General features: G+C 35.3%; 1 protein-coding gene across 1 annotated transcript; it reads right to left on the bottom strand.

Moving 5' to 3' along the window:
* Positions 1-11,870: 11,870 nt before the first annotated feature.
* Positions 11,871-12,722, bottom strand: LOC149200824 (uncharacterized). The gene has a single exon (XM_089401089.1). It carries the CDS (start codon positions 12,720-12,722, stop codon positions 11,871-11,873), a length of 852 nt encoding a protein of 283 aa, XP_089257215.1.
* Between the last annotated feature and the right edge of the window lie 754 nt (positions 12,723-13,476).

The following is a 13,476-nucleotide window of genomic DNA, read 5'->3' as shown; positions in this document are numbered from 1 at the left end:
ATTGTTTTTGGCTATCAAGGAATTTTCACAATGATCACATTATCTCCCCCGCTCTTTATTGTACCAGGTTATCCTACACGGCAATGTTAACTTACCCAAATTTTCTTCCTCATTGGCTTGTATAAAGTTCATGGCTAGGGTTTCATTGTTTGTTTTATGAATCCATCCAATTTACGAATAAAGTTTTGATTAGCCAACCCTAGGGTTTGATAGTGATATAGCTTGTCTGGTCTGAGTTAGAAGTTAGGGTCTATCCCAATAATAATATTGTCAAATGTGTTTCCGTTATATCGAGTTCTGTAAATTATGAGGTCTCATTTTCTGCTATAATTACCCAACAATATTTTATGTACAAAGATCTTTCTGTTACATTTTCCTTGGGTAGTAATATGATCTAGGAGTAGATATTGTTCTCACTATTTATATTGGTCTGATTTTTATTAAAAATTTTAATTATGCAGCAATAACCTATAACGCATGAATGATAATTTCCTCTCTGCAAGATATGGCAAGGAAATATGAATTCTTGTACAAAACTATCTAAAAGTTCTACTTTGTTATTTCTTTTTCATTGCGCAATTGTGATAAATTTTCTTCGCTTTTATGTCCTACAAGTTCTTGAAATAAGCTATTTTCCTGATATCTTGACGCCTAAATTATTCTATTAAAAGTTCCATTAGTTTTTAATATATTCTGTTAACAAATTCATGTAACTGTAAAAAGAACATTCATCGTCTGATTACTAAGGTCTAGCTCTTCTGGATCAGAAGAGAAAGATGGTAGATTTTTCTATAGTAACTACGATATTTCTCTTTAGGCGTTCAAGTGAATATACACATTTATTATCTTGTTGGTAATTAATTTCCAGCGATTTTATGAAGTTCATCTGTTTACTGTATTGAATTGAAAGTTGCATGATTTAAATAATTACAACTATTTGTATTAGTGTATCAAATGGTTATATGTTGCATATTTCAAGACTTTTCTACGGTATTGTTTGCAGTTAACTGTCAAGCTTCATGAACTAACCCGATTCCTTAATCAAAGTCATAATTTAAAAAAACTTGGTCACCTAGTCACCACTCTAGGTTACCCAGTGCTTCAGCTATACATATTATTTTCCCTTTTGATGTTTAATTCTGGAAAATTACTTTTTCAATTGTTTCTTTGTCCTCTTATTACTTACTTCTATAGGGTGACCACCTAACCCTGACTGTAATTCCAAACAAGACATTCTACATATATTTAATCATTTTCTTTTTCTATAACTGTCTTAATCACATATTTATTTTTTGAAAACATTATGTGCAAATAATCAATCAGTTGTCCAGAACATTTTTCCTAAAAACCATTCTTTCATTAGTTCTTTACTGAATGTTGAAAAATAAAAAAATTCCAAAAGAGTCTACCAAACCTTTTCCATATCCATAATTATTTAGTCAGAAACTTCCTCTTACACAGACATATAAAAATAAATAGTAAGGCAGTTTCAGTACTTATTTGCATCCTGATAATCCGTTCCGGAAAACTCGTTCAGGAAGACCACTCCTCCCTATCAATGAGAATGACTATTACATCCATTTCTCCCCCCTATCTCTCCCAATTTCTAGAGAGTTTGTTCGACGGAGAGTCCTTTTGGTAAATTAATTTACATCAGAGCTTCACTTAGCGTAGCGAGAACTTACAATCTTCTTTTCGACTTAGAGCCTTCCAGTTGTCCTAACCAGCTCAGGAATTAACTCTTAGGGTGGCACCCTGCCTCCAATGAGTATCCTCCTCTAAACTCCTTTCAGCCAAAAAGAACAAGAGAAAGCTCCTCCTCTCCGAGATTTTCCTTTAAATCTATAAGTGGTAGGAGAACAACTGCCCTTCCCAACCGTATGGAAATTGGGAAATCTTGTGGGTCTTCCTATGAGTTTTCCTTTCTAGATTAAAACATTAATCATAAAATAACATTAAACTTCTTTTAAGATTGTATCAAAATTTCATTAGGTTCTTAACCAACCTAAAAAATTACCAAATACAAAGTAAAGTAATTAACAATAATTCTAACTGTTTTTTTCAAATGCGACTTGGGGTGTTACATCTCCCCCCCTTTACGCATAACACCATCCTCGATGTTGACCCAATCTTGAAGAAAATAAGGATAAGGTTGTTGTACAAAACTTTCATATTCCCAAGTAGCTTCCTCTGAGCTAAACTGCTTCAACTGCACTTTAACTTGGATGATAGCTCACCTCCATAGCATTATGTCTCTCAGAAACTCTTCATGTGGCTCGACTTGTAACATCAATTATGTATAATTCATTAATCATGCAGTACTAGGTCAAGGATATATATATATATATATATATATATATATATATATATATATATATATATATATATATATATATATATATATATATATATATGTTGTTAATACCCCCTTTACCTGCACATCTTGCCAATTAATGATGTGTCTTGTGTCATATACATATTTTTTTAACATTGAGACATGAAATACATCATGGACTGATATGTGACTGGGTAATGCAAGTTGATAAGCTACTGGACCTATTGTTTCCAAAATTTTAAAGGGTCCACAGTAGCGAGGAGCTAACTTCGTACAACCCCCCATCTTAAGGAACTCTTTTTAGGCTTCACTCTCACATATACATGATCACCAACATGAAATTCTCTATATGTTCTTTTTTTATCAGCATAATCTTTTTTTCTATCCCGAGCAATTTTTAAATTTTTTCGTAGCTTTCTCACTGTCTCCTCCATTTCTATCAATGTATCTGGCCACGTTATTAACTTATCCTCAGGATTGCTCTAGTTAGTTGGTGTTCTACACCTTTTTCCATACAGTACTCCAAATGGGCCCATCTTTAGAGATTCATCATAGTTGTTGTTGTATGCAAATTCAACTAAGGCACTCTTCCCACTTAGTTGGTTGTTGCATTGCATACATCCTTAACATGTCTTCCAAGACTTGATTTACTTATTCAATTTTCTCGTCAGTTTGTGTGATATATAGTGCTAAACTAAATTTCAATTCCCAAACCACAAAATAAGGCTTTCCAAAATGCAGAGATGAATTTAACATCTTTGTTGAATATCACTACTTTAGGAAGTCCATGTAATCTAAAATTTTATTTCATGAATATATCAACAATTTCTACAGTTTTATAAGTGGATTTGATAAGAATAAAATGAGTTTTTTCCTTAACTTTTCCACCACCACCATGATGGAATTGTTTTGTTTCCTTAACCTAGGACAACCTATTATAAAATCCAACGTAATTGTATCCCATTTCCACTCGGGAATAGGAAGTGGGTGAAGAAGAACAACTAGATGCTAATGTTCCACCTTAACCAGCTGACATTCTAAGCATTTAGCTAGGTATTCTATGATATCTCTTCTCATACCCAGCCAAAAAATAGCCCTTTTTAATTGTAGAAAATAACTTTTGATAGACCGAATGTGCCATATATGGACTCCTCTGAAATTCATCTAACATATATTGCCTAATACTTTTTTGATTTGGCATATAAATCCTCCTTGTAAAAGTCAACGACTGGTCTTTATTTATTCCATAATTAGTTTTTTCTCCGGAGTCATGTATTTTCTTAGCTTACTCCGACAGGAATTCATATTCGGGGTCTTTCATAACAACTTCTCTAATTTGATTTGAGAAATTAATTTCTATATGGCTGAATGATATTTCATATACGTGATGCAATTTCCTACTTAAGGAATCTGCCACCCGATTTTCCTTTCCTTTCAAATGTTTGATGTCAAAATCAAATTCGCCCAAGAAGGTAGTCCACCTTGCTTGTCGCGTTTAAATTGGGTTTCTTAAAGAAACTTGTTAAACTGTTATGGTCTATCACTAAGAGAAACATTTTTCCTAATGAATAATGCCACCACATTTTCAGGGCATGCACCACTACTAACAACTCTAGATCATATGTTGGATACCTCTATTCATGATCCTTCAGCTTACGTGATTTATAAGCTATCACTTTTCCTTACTACATCAGCAAACCACCAACTCCCTCTGGACAAACATTCATGCATACAATAAATTCCTTCTCAAGGTCTGCTATCTTCAGTACAGGGGTTGTGGTTAATAACTGCTTCAAGAGTTTATAGTTGTGTTGACATTCAGTTGTCCACTAAAAGGCTCTTCCCTTTTTCTGCAAAGAGGTAATAGGATAAGCAATTTTGGAGAATCCCTTTATAAATCGCCGGTAATAACCTGCCAAACCCATGAAAGGTCTAATATCTACCACATTTTTGGGTACAGACCATTCCATGATGGTTCTAATCTTCTCAGGGTCTATGACTACACCCTCTGAAGAGATAATATGTCCTAGATATTGGATTTGGTATTTATAAAAATCACATTTGCTGTATTTAGTGTACAACTGATTCTCCCGCAAAAATTGCAATACTATACGGAGGTGTTCTTTATGTTTCACCAAATTCTTGGAGTAGATCAGAATATCATCAATAATTATTAAAATAAATTTGTCTAGATAAGGGTGAAAGACACCATTCATCAGACTAATAAAGGTTTCTAGAGAATTGGTGAGTCTGAATGATAACACAATAAATTCATAATGCCCATAACATGTTCTAAACGTTGTTTTGCAAATATATTATTCTCTTATTCTAATCTGATGGTAACCTGATCGAAGGTTACCATTCTATGAGCAGATTTTGTTTGTGCTATTGACATTGGTTTCTTTTTTAAGGTTAATTATGCAACAATATCCTGTAATGCATTAATGATAATTCCCTCTCTGCAATATATGACATGGGAATATAAATTCTTGTACAAAAATGTTTGAAAGTTCTACTCTGTCGTTTCTTTTTCTTTGCGCATCTGTGATAAATTTTCTTCCCTTACATGTCCTACAAGTTCCTGAAGTAAGCAAGTTTCCCGACGTCTTGCCACCGAAATCATTCTATTAAAAGTTTAGTTAGTTTTTAATAGATTTTGTTAACAAATTCCTTTCACTGTAAAAAGAACCCTCGCCGTCTGGTTACTAAGGTCCAACTCTTCTGCAACAGAAGAGAAAGATGATAGATGTTGCTATAGTAACTACCATATTTTTCTTTAGGCATTCAATTGAATATACACATTTCTTGTCCTGTTGGTAATTAATTTCCAGCGATTGAAAGAAGTTCATTCGTTTACTGTCTTGAATTTAAAGTTGCATGTCTGAAATAATTACAACTATTTGCAGTAGTTTCAGTTCACATATTTGTATGTCTTGATTGTTTACCCTTTTAAAGGTCTTTGGACTGTTACTAGTAGTCGATGAACTGCCTAGCTTCGAAACTAACACAATTCCTTAATCAAAGTCACAATTTACAGAAACCTAGTCACCTAATCACCACTCTAGGGTACCCAGTGTTTCAGCTATACATAGTATTTACTATTTTTATGTTTAATTCTAGAACATTACTTGTTTAATTGTTTCTTTGTCCTCTTCTTATTTACTTCTACACGGTGACCACCTAACCCTGATTGTAATTTCATATAAGAAATTCTACATATATTTGATCATTTTCGTTTTTTGTAACTATCCTAATCACATATTTCTTTTATGAAAACATTTTGTACAAATAAATAATCAGTTCTTTGAATCATTGTTCCTAAACACCATTCTTTCATCATTTCTTCACTGAATGTTGACAAATAAAAATTTCCGCCAGAGTCTAGCAAAACTTTTCCTTATTCATAATTATTTAGTCAGAAACCTCCTCACATATAAAAATAAATAGTAGGGCAATTTTAGAACTTATCTGCATCTTGATAATCCATTCCGAAAACTGGTTCAAGGAGACCACACCTCCCTACCAATGAGAATTCCTATTACGTCCAGTCCCCCCGGAGCTCTCCCAATTTTGAGACGGTGAGTTCGTCTGACAATGTTTTTGGTCAATTCAATTGCATCAGGGCTTCACTTATCCTAGCGAGGATTTATAGTTATCCTAGTGAGGATTTACAGTCTTCTATTCAACTTAGAGCCTTCCACTTGTGCTAACCAGCTCAGGAATTCACTCTTAGGGCAGCATCCTATCTCCAATGAGTATCCTCCTCTAAACTTCCAGCCAAAAAGAACAAGAGAAACCTCCTCCTCTCCGAGATTTTCCTTTAAATCTCTAAGTGGTAGGAGAATAACTGTCCTTCCCAACCGTCTAGAAATTGGGAAATCTTGTGGGTCTTCCCGTGAGTTTTCCTTTCGAGATTAGAACATTAATCATAAAAATAATAAAAAATTCTTTTAAGAGTGTATCAAAATTTCATTAGGTTCTTAACGAGCCTAAAAAATTACCAGATTCAAAGTAAAGTAATTAATAGTAATTCTAAGTGTTTTTTTTTCCTAATGGAATTTGGGGTGTTACATGATCCCTCTCGGGATAGATCTGAGAGTTAATATGGATCTAAACTGGTAAGGAGAGATAAATTGGAGAAATGATAATTGTAAAGATAATAATAATGAAACATAAATGAGGTAGTGGACAATAAGAGGGGAAGATAAATGGGGCCATGGCTTGGAAATGACTCTTGTTGGTCTAGTCGCAGTTGTTTTTGCAGCGAGAGAGAATTGTGTAATGAATTTTCCATGGTCTAACTAAACTTCTTTTTTGTTCTGAAAGTTATGGAAATTCAAGCCATATTTTGAAAAAAACTTTGCAAGGATTTTTGTAAATCCAAGTTACAACATTGTGTAATGAATTTTCCATAGTGTAACGAGACTGTGCTTTTGTTAAGTTATGGAAATTCCGGCCATATTTTGAAAAAAAATGGCAAGGATTTTTGTAAATTCAAGTTACAACATTGTGTAATGAATTTGTCATAGTCTAACGAGACTTTTTTTTTGCTTTAAAAGTTATGGAAATTTCAGCCATATTTTGAAAAAAAGTGGCAAGGATTTTTGTCTGTTTTTTTGCTTTAAAAGTTATGGAAATTTCAGCCATATTTTGAAAAAAAGTGGCAAGGATTTTTGTAGATCCAAGTTATAGCATTGTGTAATGAATTTTCCATAGTCTAATGAGACTATTTTTTTGCTTTGAAAGTTATGGAAATTCCTGCTATATTTTGAAAAAAATGGCAAGGATTTTTGTAAATCCAAGCTACAACATTGTGTAATGAATTTCTAATGAGACTGTTTTTTTCCTCTGAAAGTTAGTGAAATTCCGGCAATATTTTTAAAAATTTTGGCAAGGATTTTTGTAAATCCAAGTTATAGTTGTCAAATTTCAAGATTTAGGTGCCTCGTGACACTATTCTTTTGATCTGAAAGTTATGGAAATTCAGGCCATATTTTAAAAAAAATTGGCAAGGTTTTTTTTAAATCCAAGTTATAGTTGTCAAACTTCAAGATTTTAGATGCCTCGGGAGACTGTTTTTTTGCTTTGAAAGTTATGGAAATTCTGGCCATAGTTTAAAAAAATTTGACAAGGATTTTTGTAAATCCAAGTTATAGTTGTCAAACTTCAAGATTTTAAGTGCCTTGGAAGCTTTTAATAGTGTTTAATCTATTTTTCACCATAAAAACATGATTTAAACACGGCCTCTATAAAAAAATTTGATTTTTTCTAACCAGATTCAAGTCTCTTTTGACCTTCCAGACAATTTCTCCGCCTCGACTCCAATGAGTTTTCCCTCTTCATTGTCGCTCGACCTGGAGCCGTGATTTTGACTCCTAGTCATCTTGAGGCGGTGGTGAGTGAAAATTCAGCAGAGATGCCGTGCCCGAGTGGTAAAAATAAAAGGTAACATCTTGAGACAAACGCTGTGAGTGGGTAAGAAAATGAGATTTAACAAATTTGATTGGAATGATCCAAGTAAATTGGAAAAAAATTGGAAAGGATTATAATATAGAGATAAATGTGCGTAAGTTGAAATCCCCTGGATGTATTGACTTTCTCTCGTGAGTGAGTGAGAAGTCACCAGAGTTGTCGTGACACAGTGGGAAAAAGAAAAGGGTAACAAATTGAGTAAGATAAAGAGGTTTAATCGTATAAGATCTTTAATCGTATAAATTAGTTTATGATTACAACAAAACAAATAGGTATGATAAAGAGGTTTGTGTAGTAAATACAAAAAGAAGTTTTATTTATTTAACATATTTCTCGTTTATTTGTATTTTTATTTATTTATAGTATCTCTTTTATTTATCATGATATTTGGTCCAAAAGCTTGATATATAATTAGATATTGATTTGTAATCATATTTAATATATATATATTTTTTTATTTACGATGCCTTTTTTATATTTATTTGTTTACCATACTTCTTTATACCTTTTTTATATTTATTTATTTACCATATTCTTTTATAAATATAGTATTTCACCAATGCTCTTAATAATTATTTGTTCCATGGTATTTGACCCATAGGCTTCACCTAAATAAAACCTATTTTTTGCATGTTCGCAAGTATAAAGAAGTTTATGGAGTAAATGTAAAAAGAGGTTTTATTTATTTACCATATTTCTAGTTTATTTATATTTTTATTTATTTACCATATGTCTCGAGTAAATATAAAAAGAGGTTTTATTTATTTACCATACCTCTAGTTTATCTGTACTTTTATTTATCTACTATGCCTCTTTTTTGAGTGTTCCTAGACCTATTTATATTTTAAACTTATATTGAGTGTTTACGTTTTTATGTGAAATCTATCCCCATACTAATCTGGGGAGAGCTTGACGTAATGACGATGATAGTCATGTTTCTTCAGACCAAAAGAAGCACCATAATATTGTATTGAGAGAATATAAGGCTCCAGATTATACAAATTACAACATTCAGGTGCTGTAGAATCTTCATTTTGAAAATACAACCTGTTGGCAAAAGTATTCCAAAAAGAGCATCCGTCACAAACATAACCATGTAATATGCGACACATACAGGACCAGTTCAGATTTGAAAACAAATATAAAACCAAGATTAGAGTTGCCACTGGTCATCCATATATCATGACATATTCATACATTAGAAGCAAAAGATAAGAAGGAAGGAAAAGCCATAGAGAAATCAGCATCCAGGGATAGAGAAATCCTGGATGAGCCAAGAATTCTCGCCGAAAGTAACTTTCATGGACCAGGACCCTGTCCCAAGATAGAGACCATCCTTTGACAGGCAATCCGCTTGCTGATTATGAGCACGACAGATATGATGAATTGAGCTGTCTTTCATGAATCCCCAGTATAACATGATCCTATCCAACCATCCTGCTAGGTGGGGGGATCCGATGTGACTCGATCCCGTGACATGATCAATCACAGATTTGGAATCACCAAAAATAGAAATAGCCTGGATATTAAAAAAGATGCAAAAAGTGAGAAGACCAGCAAGGGCCCACACCTCGGCCAGGCTGTTGGAACCCCTGCCACAATTCCATGAAATAAAGTATTGCAAATTTTTGTCCATTACAATGTAAACCCCACATCTACAGATCTTATGTTGTTCGGCCCCATCGAAGAATGCCCTTGGAAATTCTGAGCAGATACCTACATCCTCTGTTCTGGTGCCTTTCTTCATTTTGGGCTTCTTTTTTGGAATAGAATCATAGATAGAAACGATTTGCTGCAGGATAGAGCTGAGGGGGATCTTTGATTCCTTGAAAATCTTGTTGTTCGTCCATTTCCAAACACACCACAGGAAGATAATAAGCAAGGGTTTCCATGAGTCTCTTTTCGAACTCCACCAATCAAAAGCTGCATGAGTAGAGACAAATGCAATGAGAGGGAAACCAAAAAGATTTGCCTAGTCCTTCCAAATTTGCATCGAAGAATGACATTGGAAAAAGATGTGGAAATTGGACTCCTCGTGAGAAAAATACATCACGCATATACTTGGCCCGTGCCAATTCCTTTTCCTCAGATTCTCCCATGTCAAATTTTTGTTGTGGAAAACAAGCCACGAGAAGAAAATTAATTTCAAAGGGCAGCGTGTCTTCCACAAGATCAGAGGAAAAATCGGACTAACATGATGGGACCTTGGGCCAATCAGATCAGCATAGATGTCTTTTACTTGAACCACCATGTTTGCGTTTGGAACCGACCAAATCAGATAGTCTTCTACCCCTGAATGATGGAAGCCGCAACCTTTCAGAAATACCATGATGGATTTCCAAATCTCAGCCAGTGAAGCCGACATGTCGAGATCATTAGCCTCTTTCCAAAGGGGAAAAAGACCTTGCCAGGTTAAAATGAGCTTATCCCAAGTAAAAATACCAACTCTGTGCAGAAAATTAAGAAGTTCCTCAGGAATGGAAATACCTTCACGTCCACCCATGATGGGGTCTATGCCAATAAGAATTCTGTTGTCGAATTGTAATTTCCACTTCAAAAGCTTTAGAAAATATTGCTCTATTTTTCAAAAACTGAGCCAAATAGTTGAGCCGTATTTTGTTCCAATCCTACCTTTCCTGTACCAGAATTCTATATCCCTTCCTTTCATATATTTCTTTTTGATGGTGTCGCTCCACGGCCCTTCCCCGAAAATCCCCCTCCACAAAGACTTACAAAGGAGAGCTTTACCAAAGACCCTCGGGTCCAGTAATCCCCAACCCCCTGAGCACTTGGGCAAAGCTACCTTTTCCAACCTAGAAAGATGATATTTTTTTGATGGGATTTACCGCCCCATATAAAATTTGCAGAGATCTTGTTCATTTTGTGTATTATACTTGCAAGGAGGAAGAAGATATGAGCCTAGTAGACATCCATTTGTGATAAAATAGATTGTGCTAATATAACTCTACCCGCTAAGGAGAGACACCTGAACTCCCAAGCCGAGATTTTTTTGTAGAACCTGTCAATCATCCACTGCCAGTCTGCGCTAGAGTAATTGTTGGCTTTTAACTGAAAACCTAGATACTTAACCCCATCTTTGATCAGCCTCGACTCTATGCCAAATAATTCAGAGACCCAGTTCACCATTTCAATATTGGTGTTGTTATGGAAAAGAACAGACTTAGCCTTGTTTATATGTAGACCTGTTGCACTTTGAAATCTATTAAGGATATTAAAGAGGCAAGTCCACGATGCCCTGCAAGCAAAAATTAGTACATCATCAACAAAAAGATTGTGTGAGATGAAGTTTTTCCTACATATCTTTACGGGCCTGCACCTATTTTCTAAGACCGCCTTGTTTATGTGAAGACTCAGAGATTTCATAGCCAGGATAAACAACAGAGGAGACAGGGGGAATCCTTGATGAAGCCCTCTTTCAGCTGGAAAAAATGAAGAGGGCATGCCATTTATGATGACTGCATAATTCACATTCTCCATGCACGCCATAATCCAACTAATGGAGTTTGGTCTTAGACCAATTTTTGCCAATAAACATTTTATGAAGCCCCAGTCCAAGCAATCATAAGCTTTTTGTAAATCAATTTTCAGAATGGCAGCTTCTGATCTCTCCGAGAGCATGGAAAACAAGCTTTCCTGTGTATTGGCAACGTCATCCAAGATATTCCTTCCCTTTAAAAAAGCATGTTGATCCTTAGTAATAAAGGTGGCAAGAGTTTCTTTTATCCTTTCTGCAATAATTTTTGTGATGATTTTGAAAGAAATTTTGCATAAGGATATCGGCCGAAAATCTTGGAAGGAAACTGTCTCCTCTTTTTTCGGGATAAGGGCTATTAGGGTGGAGGATGTAATCTGATGGATGCTACCTGATATTCTTGATGCTTCGACCATCCTCAATAGATCTTGTTTGATGGTATCAAAGAAGTGAATAAAAAATTCTATTGTCTAGCCATCCGAGCCAGGACATTCGTCCTTTTTAAAGTCCTTCAAAACACCCATAAGCTCGTCCTTTGTTATAGGCCAAAAGAGACTCTCATTTTATTTTTCACATCTGAGGCACCAAATCAATCCTCCATAGAATGTCCTGGATACCGCAACCTTCCCTTCTTTTATATTGGGTTTTAAAATAATTTACAGCTTCCCTAGAGATATCTTGTTGAGTGACATAAAAGCCTCCCTGACCATTGCTTATCCTCCATATGGTATTTTTTACTGGCCTGGAATTTGCATATTTATGAAAGAACTTCATATTCCTGTCACCCTCCTTAAGCCAGGTTGCTCTACTTTTGAGTCTCCAAAAGGCTTCCTCCTCTTTCAAAATGTCTTGTTTTTTCCTTTCCAACTCTTTTATCTGGCATCTCATGCTGAATGGAAGGGAATTTGCATTCAAATCCATGTGGATCTTGTCTAGCTCCCTCTGCATTTCATGAAGGGAGGCTCTGTCCCTCTGTCTTTTTTTAAATTGCCACTCTTTGACCACTTTTCTCATGGCCTTCATCTTGTCTCTGAAAGTCATAAGCGGGGGATCCGAAACCTTAGCAGAAAAATCCTTCCAAGTTTTAGTTACAACCTCATTGAAGTCTGGGTCTTGTAGCCATGTTCTATTGAACCTAAAAGGGTACCCCTTTCTGAAAACGCTTTCCTTCCAACCAAAATAAATCGGTCTATGATCAGATATAAGAGTAGTTCCAATGGATGAGTGAGGCATTCCCATTTTATCAATGATACTGCCGTGAATGATGAAACGATCGATCCTTTTAGCGATATACACCTTTTCTAACCTTCCATTATCCCACATCGGCATCATCTTTGAAGGTACAATATCTACAAAATTTCTCTGTAGTAACTCATGCTTTATGCGGTCAGCAAGCAGATCTTTTTCCTGCAGTTTCCCCATCTTTCTTCATTGCATAGAGTTACGTTGAGATCGCCTGCAATCATCAGTGATTCTATACCAAAAATTTCTGAGGCAAAAAATTTATCCCAAAAAAAGAATCTGTTCTTGTAAGGGGCGTAAGTATTTAAGATATTTATAGGGCATTTTTTCCCTCTGATGGATGTCGTAATGAGAATGTCGGCGAAACACTTGTACGCCCTCGCCCTGATCCAATAAGGATTCCACAGAACCGCCAACCCTCCCGATAGACCCTTAGCCTCTGAAGCTACCAAGAACCATGAGGGAAACATTTTCCTAAAGTAGGCAATTGATACATGGCTGCTATGCATCGTTTCTTGTATTAAAATGATTTTTGGCTGAGCAGAATAGAAGAGATATTTTAGCGCCAAAAATTTGAGATCTGCGCCCAGACCTCGAATGTTCATGGAAATCATAAAGGTCATTTGGAAGAGTTACCAGCCACACATGCTCTAAGAGGCTATGTCTCTGACATATCATAGATGGGAACCTCAGTCAAGGATAGTTTCCTTATGCCACCATCTGCTATAATTGTCCTTCCCCTAAAATATCTGCTGCCCCCATTATGTTTCTTTCTGACTGTTATATTCTTTGCAGAGTTTGGGCTAATAAAAGGCTCTCCCTGATAACCCGGTTTATGAATAGTCAGCGGTTCCAGCTCTAGGGATTTTCTGCTTAAGAGAAAATCAAGGTCATTGTCATATGGATTAACAGGTGAGGAGGTCGGGGAATTTAA

The sequence above is a fragment of the Pinus tabuliformis genome, chromosome 2_1 (genome assembly GCF_031772625.1).
Source record: "Pinus tabuliformis cultivar Carrire ecotype Pingquan chromosome 2_1, CPIR1, whole genome shotgun sequence".
Taxonomy (NCBI): Eukaryota; Viridiplantae; Streptophyta; class Pinopsida; order Pinales; family Pinaceae; genus Pinus; species Pinus tabuliformis.
Note: the sequence above shows the minus strand (reverse complement) of the source record. Positions and strands in the feature narration are given on the sequence as shown.

Bases quoted from the DNA above. Each gene is read 5' to 3' on its own strand.
- LOC149200824 (XM_089401089.1), bottom strand. From the start codon at position 12,722: ATGGGGAAACTGCAGGAAAAAGATCTGCTTGCTGACCGCATAAAGCAT.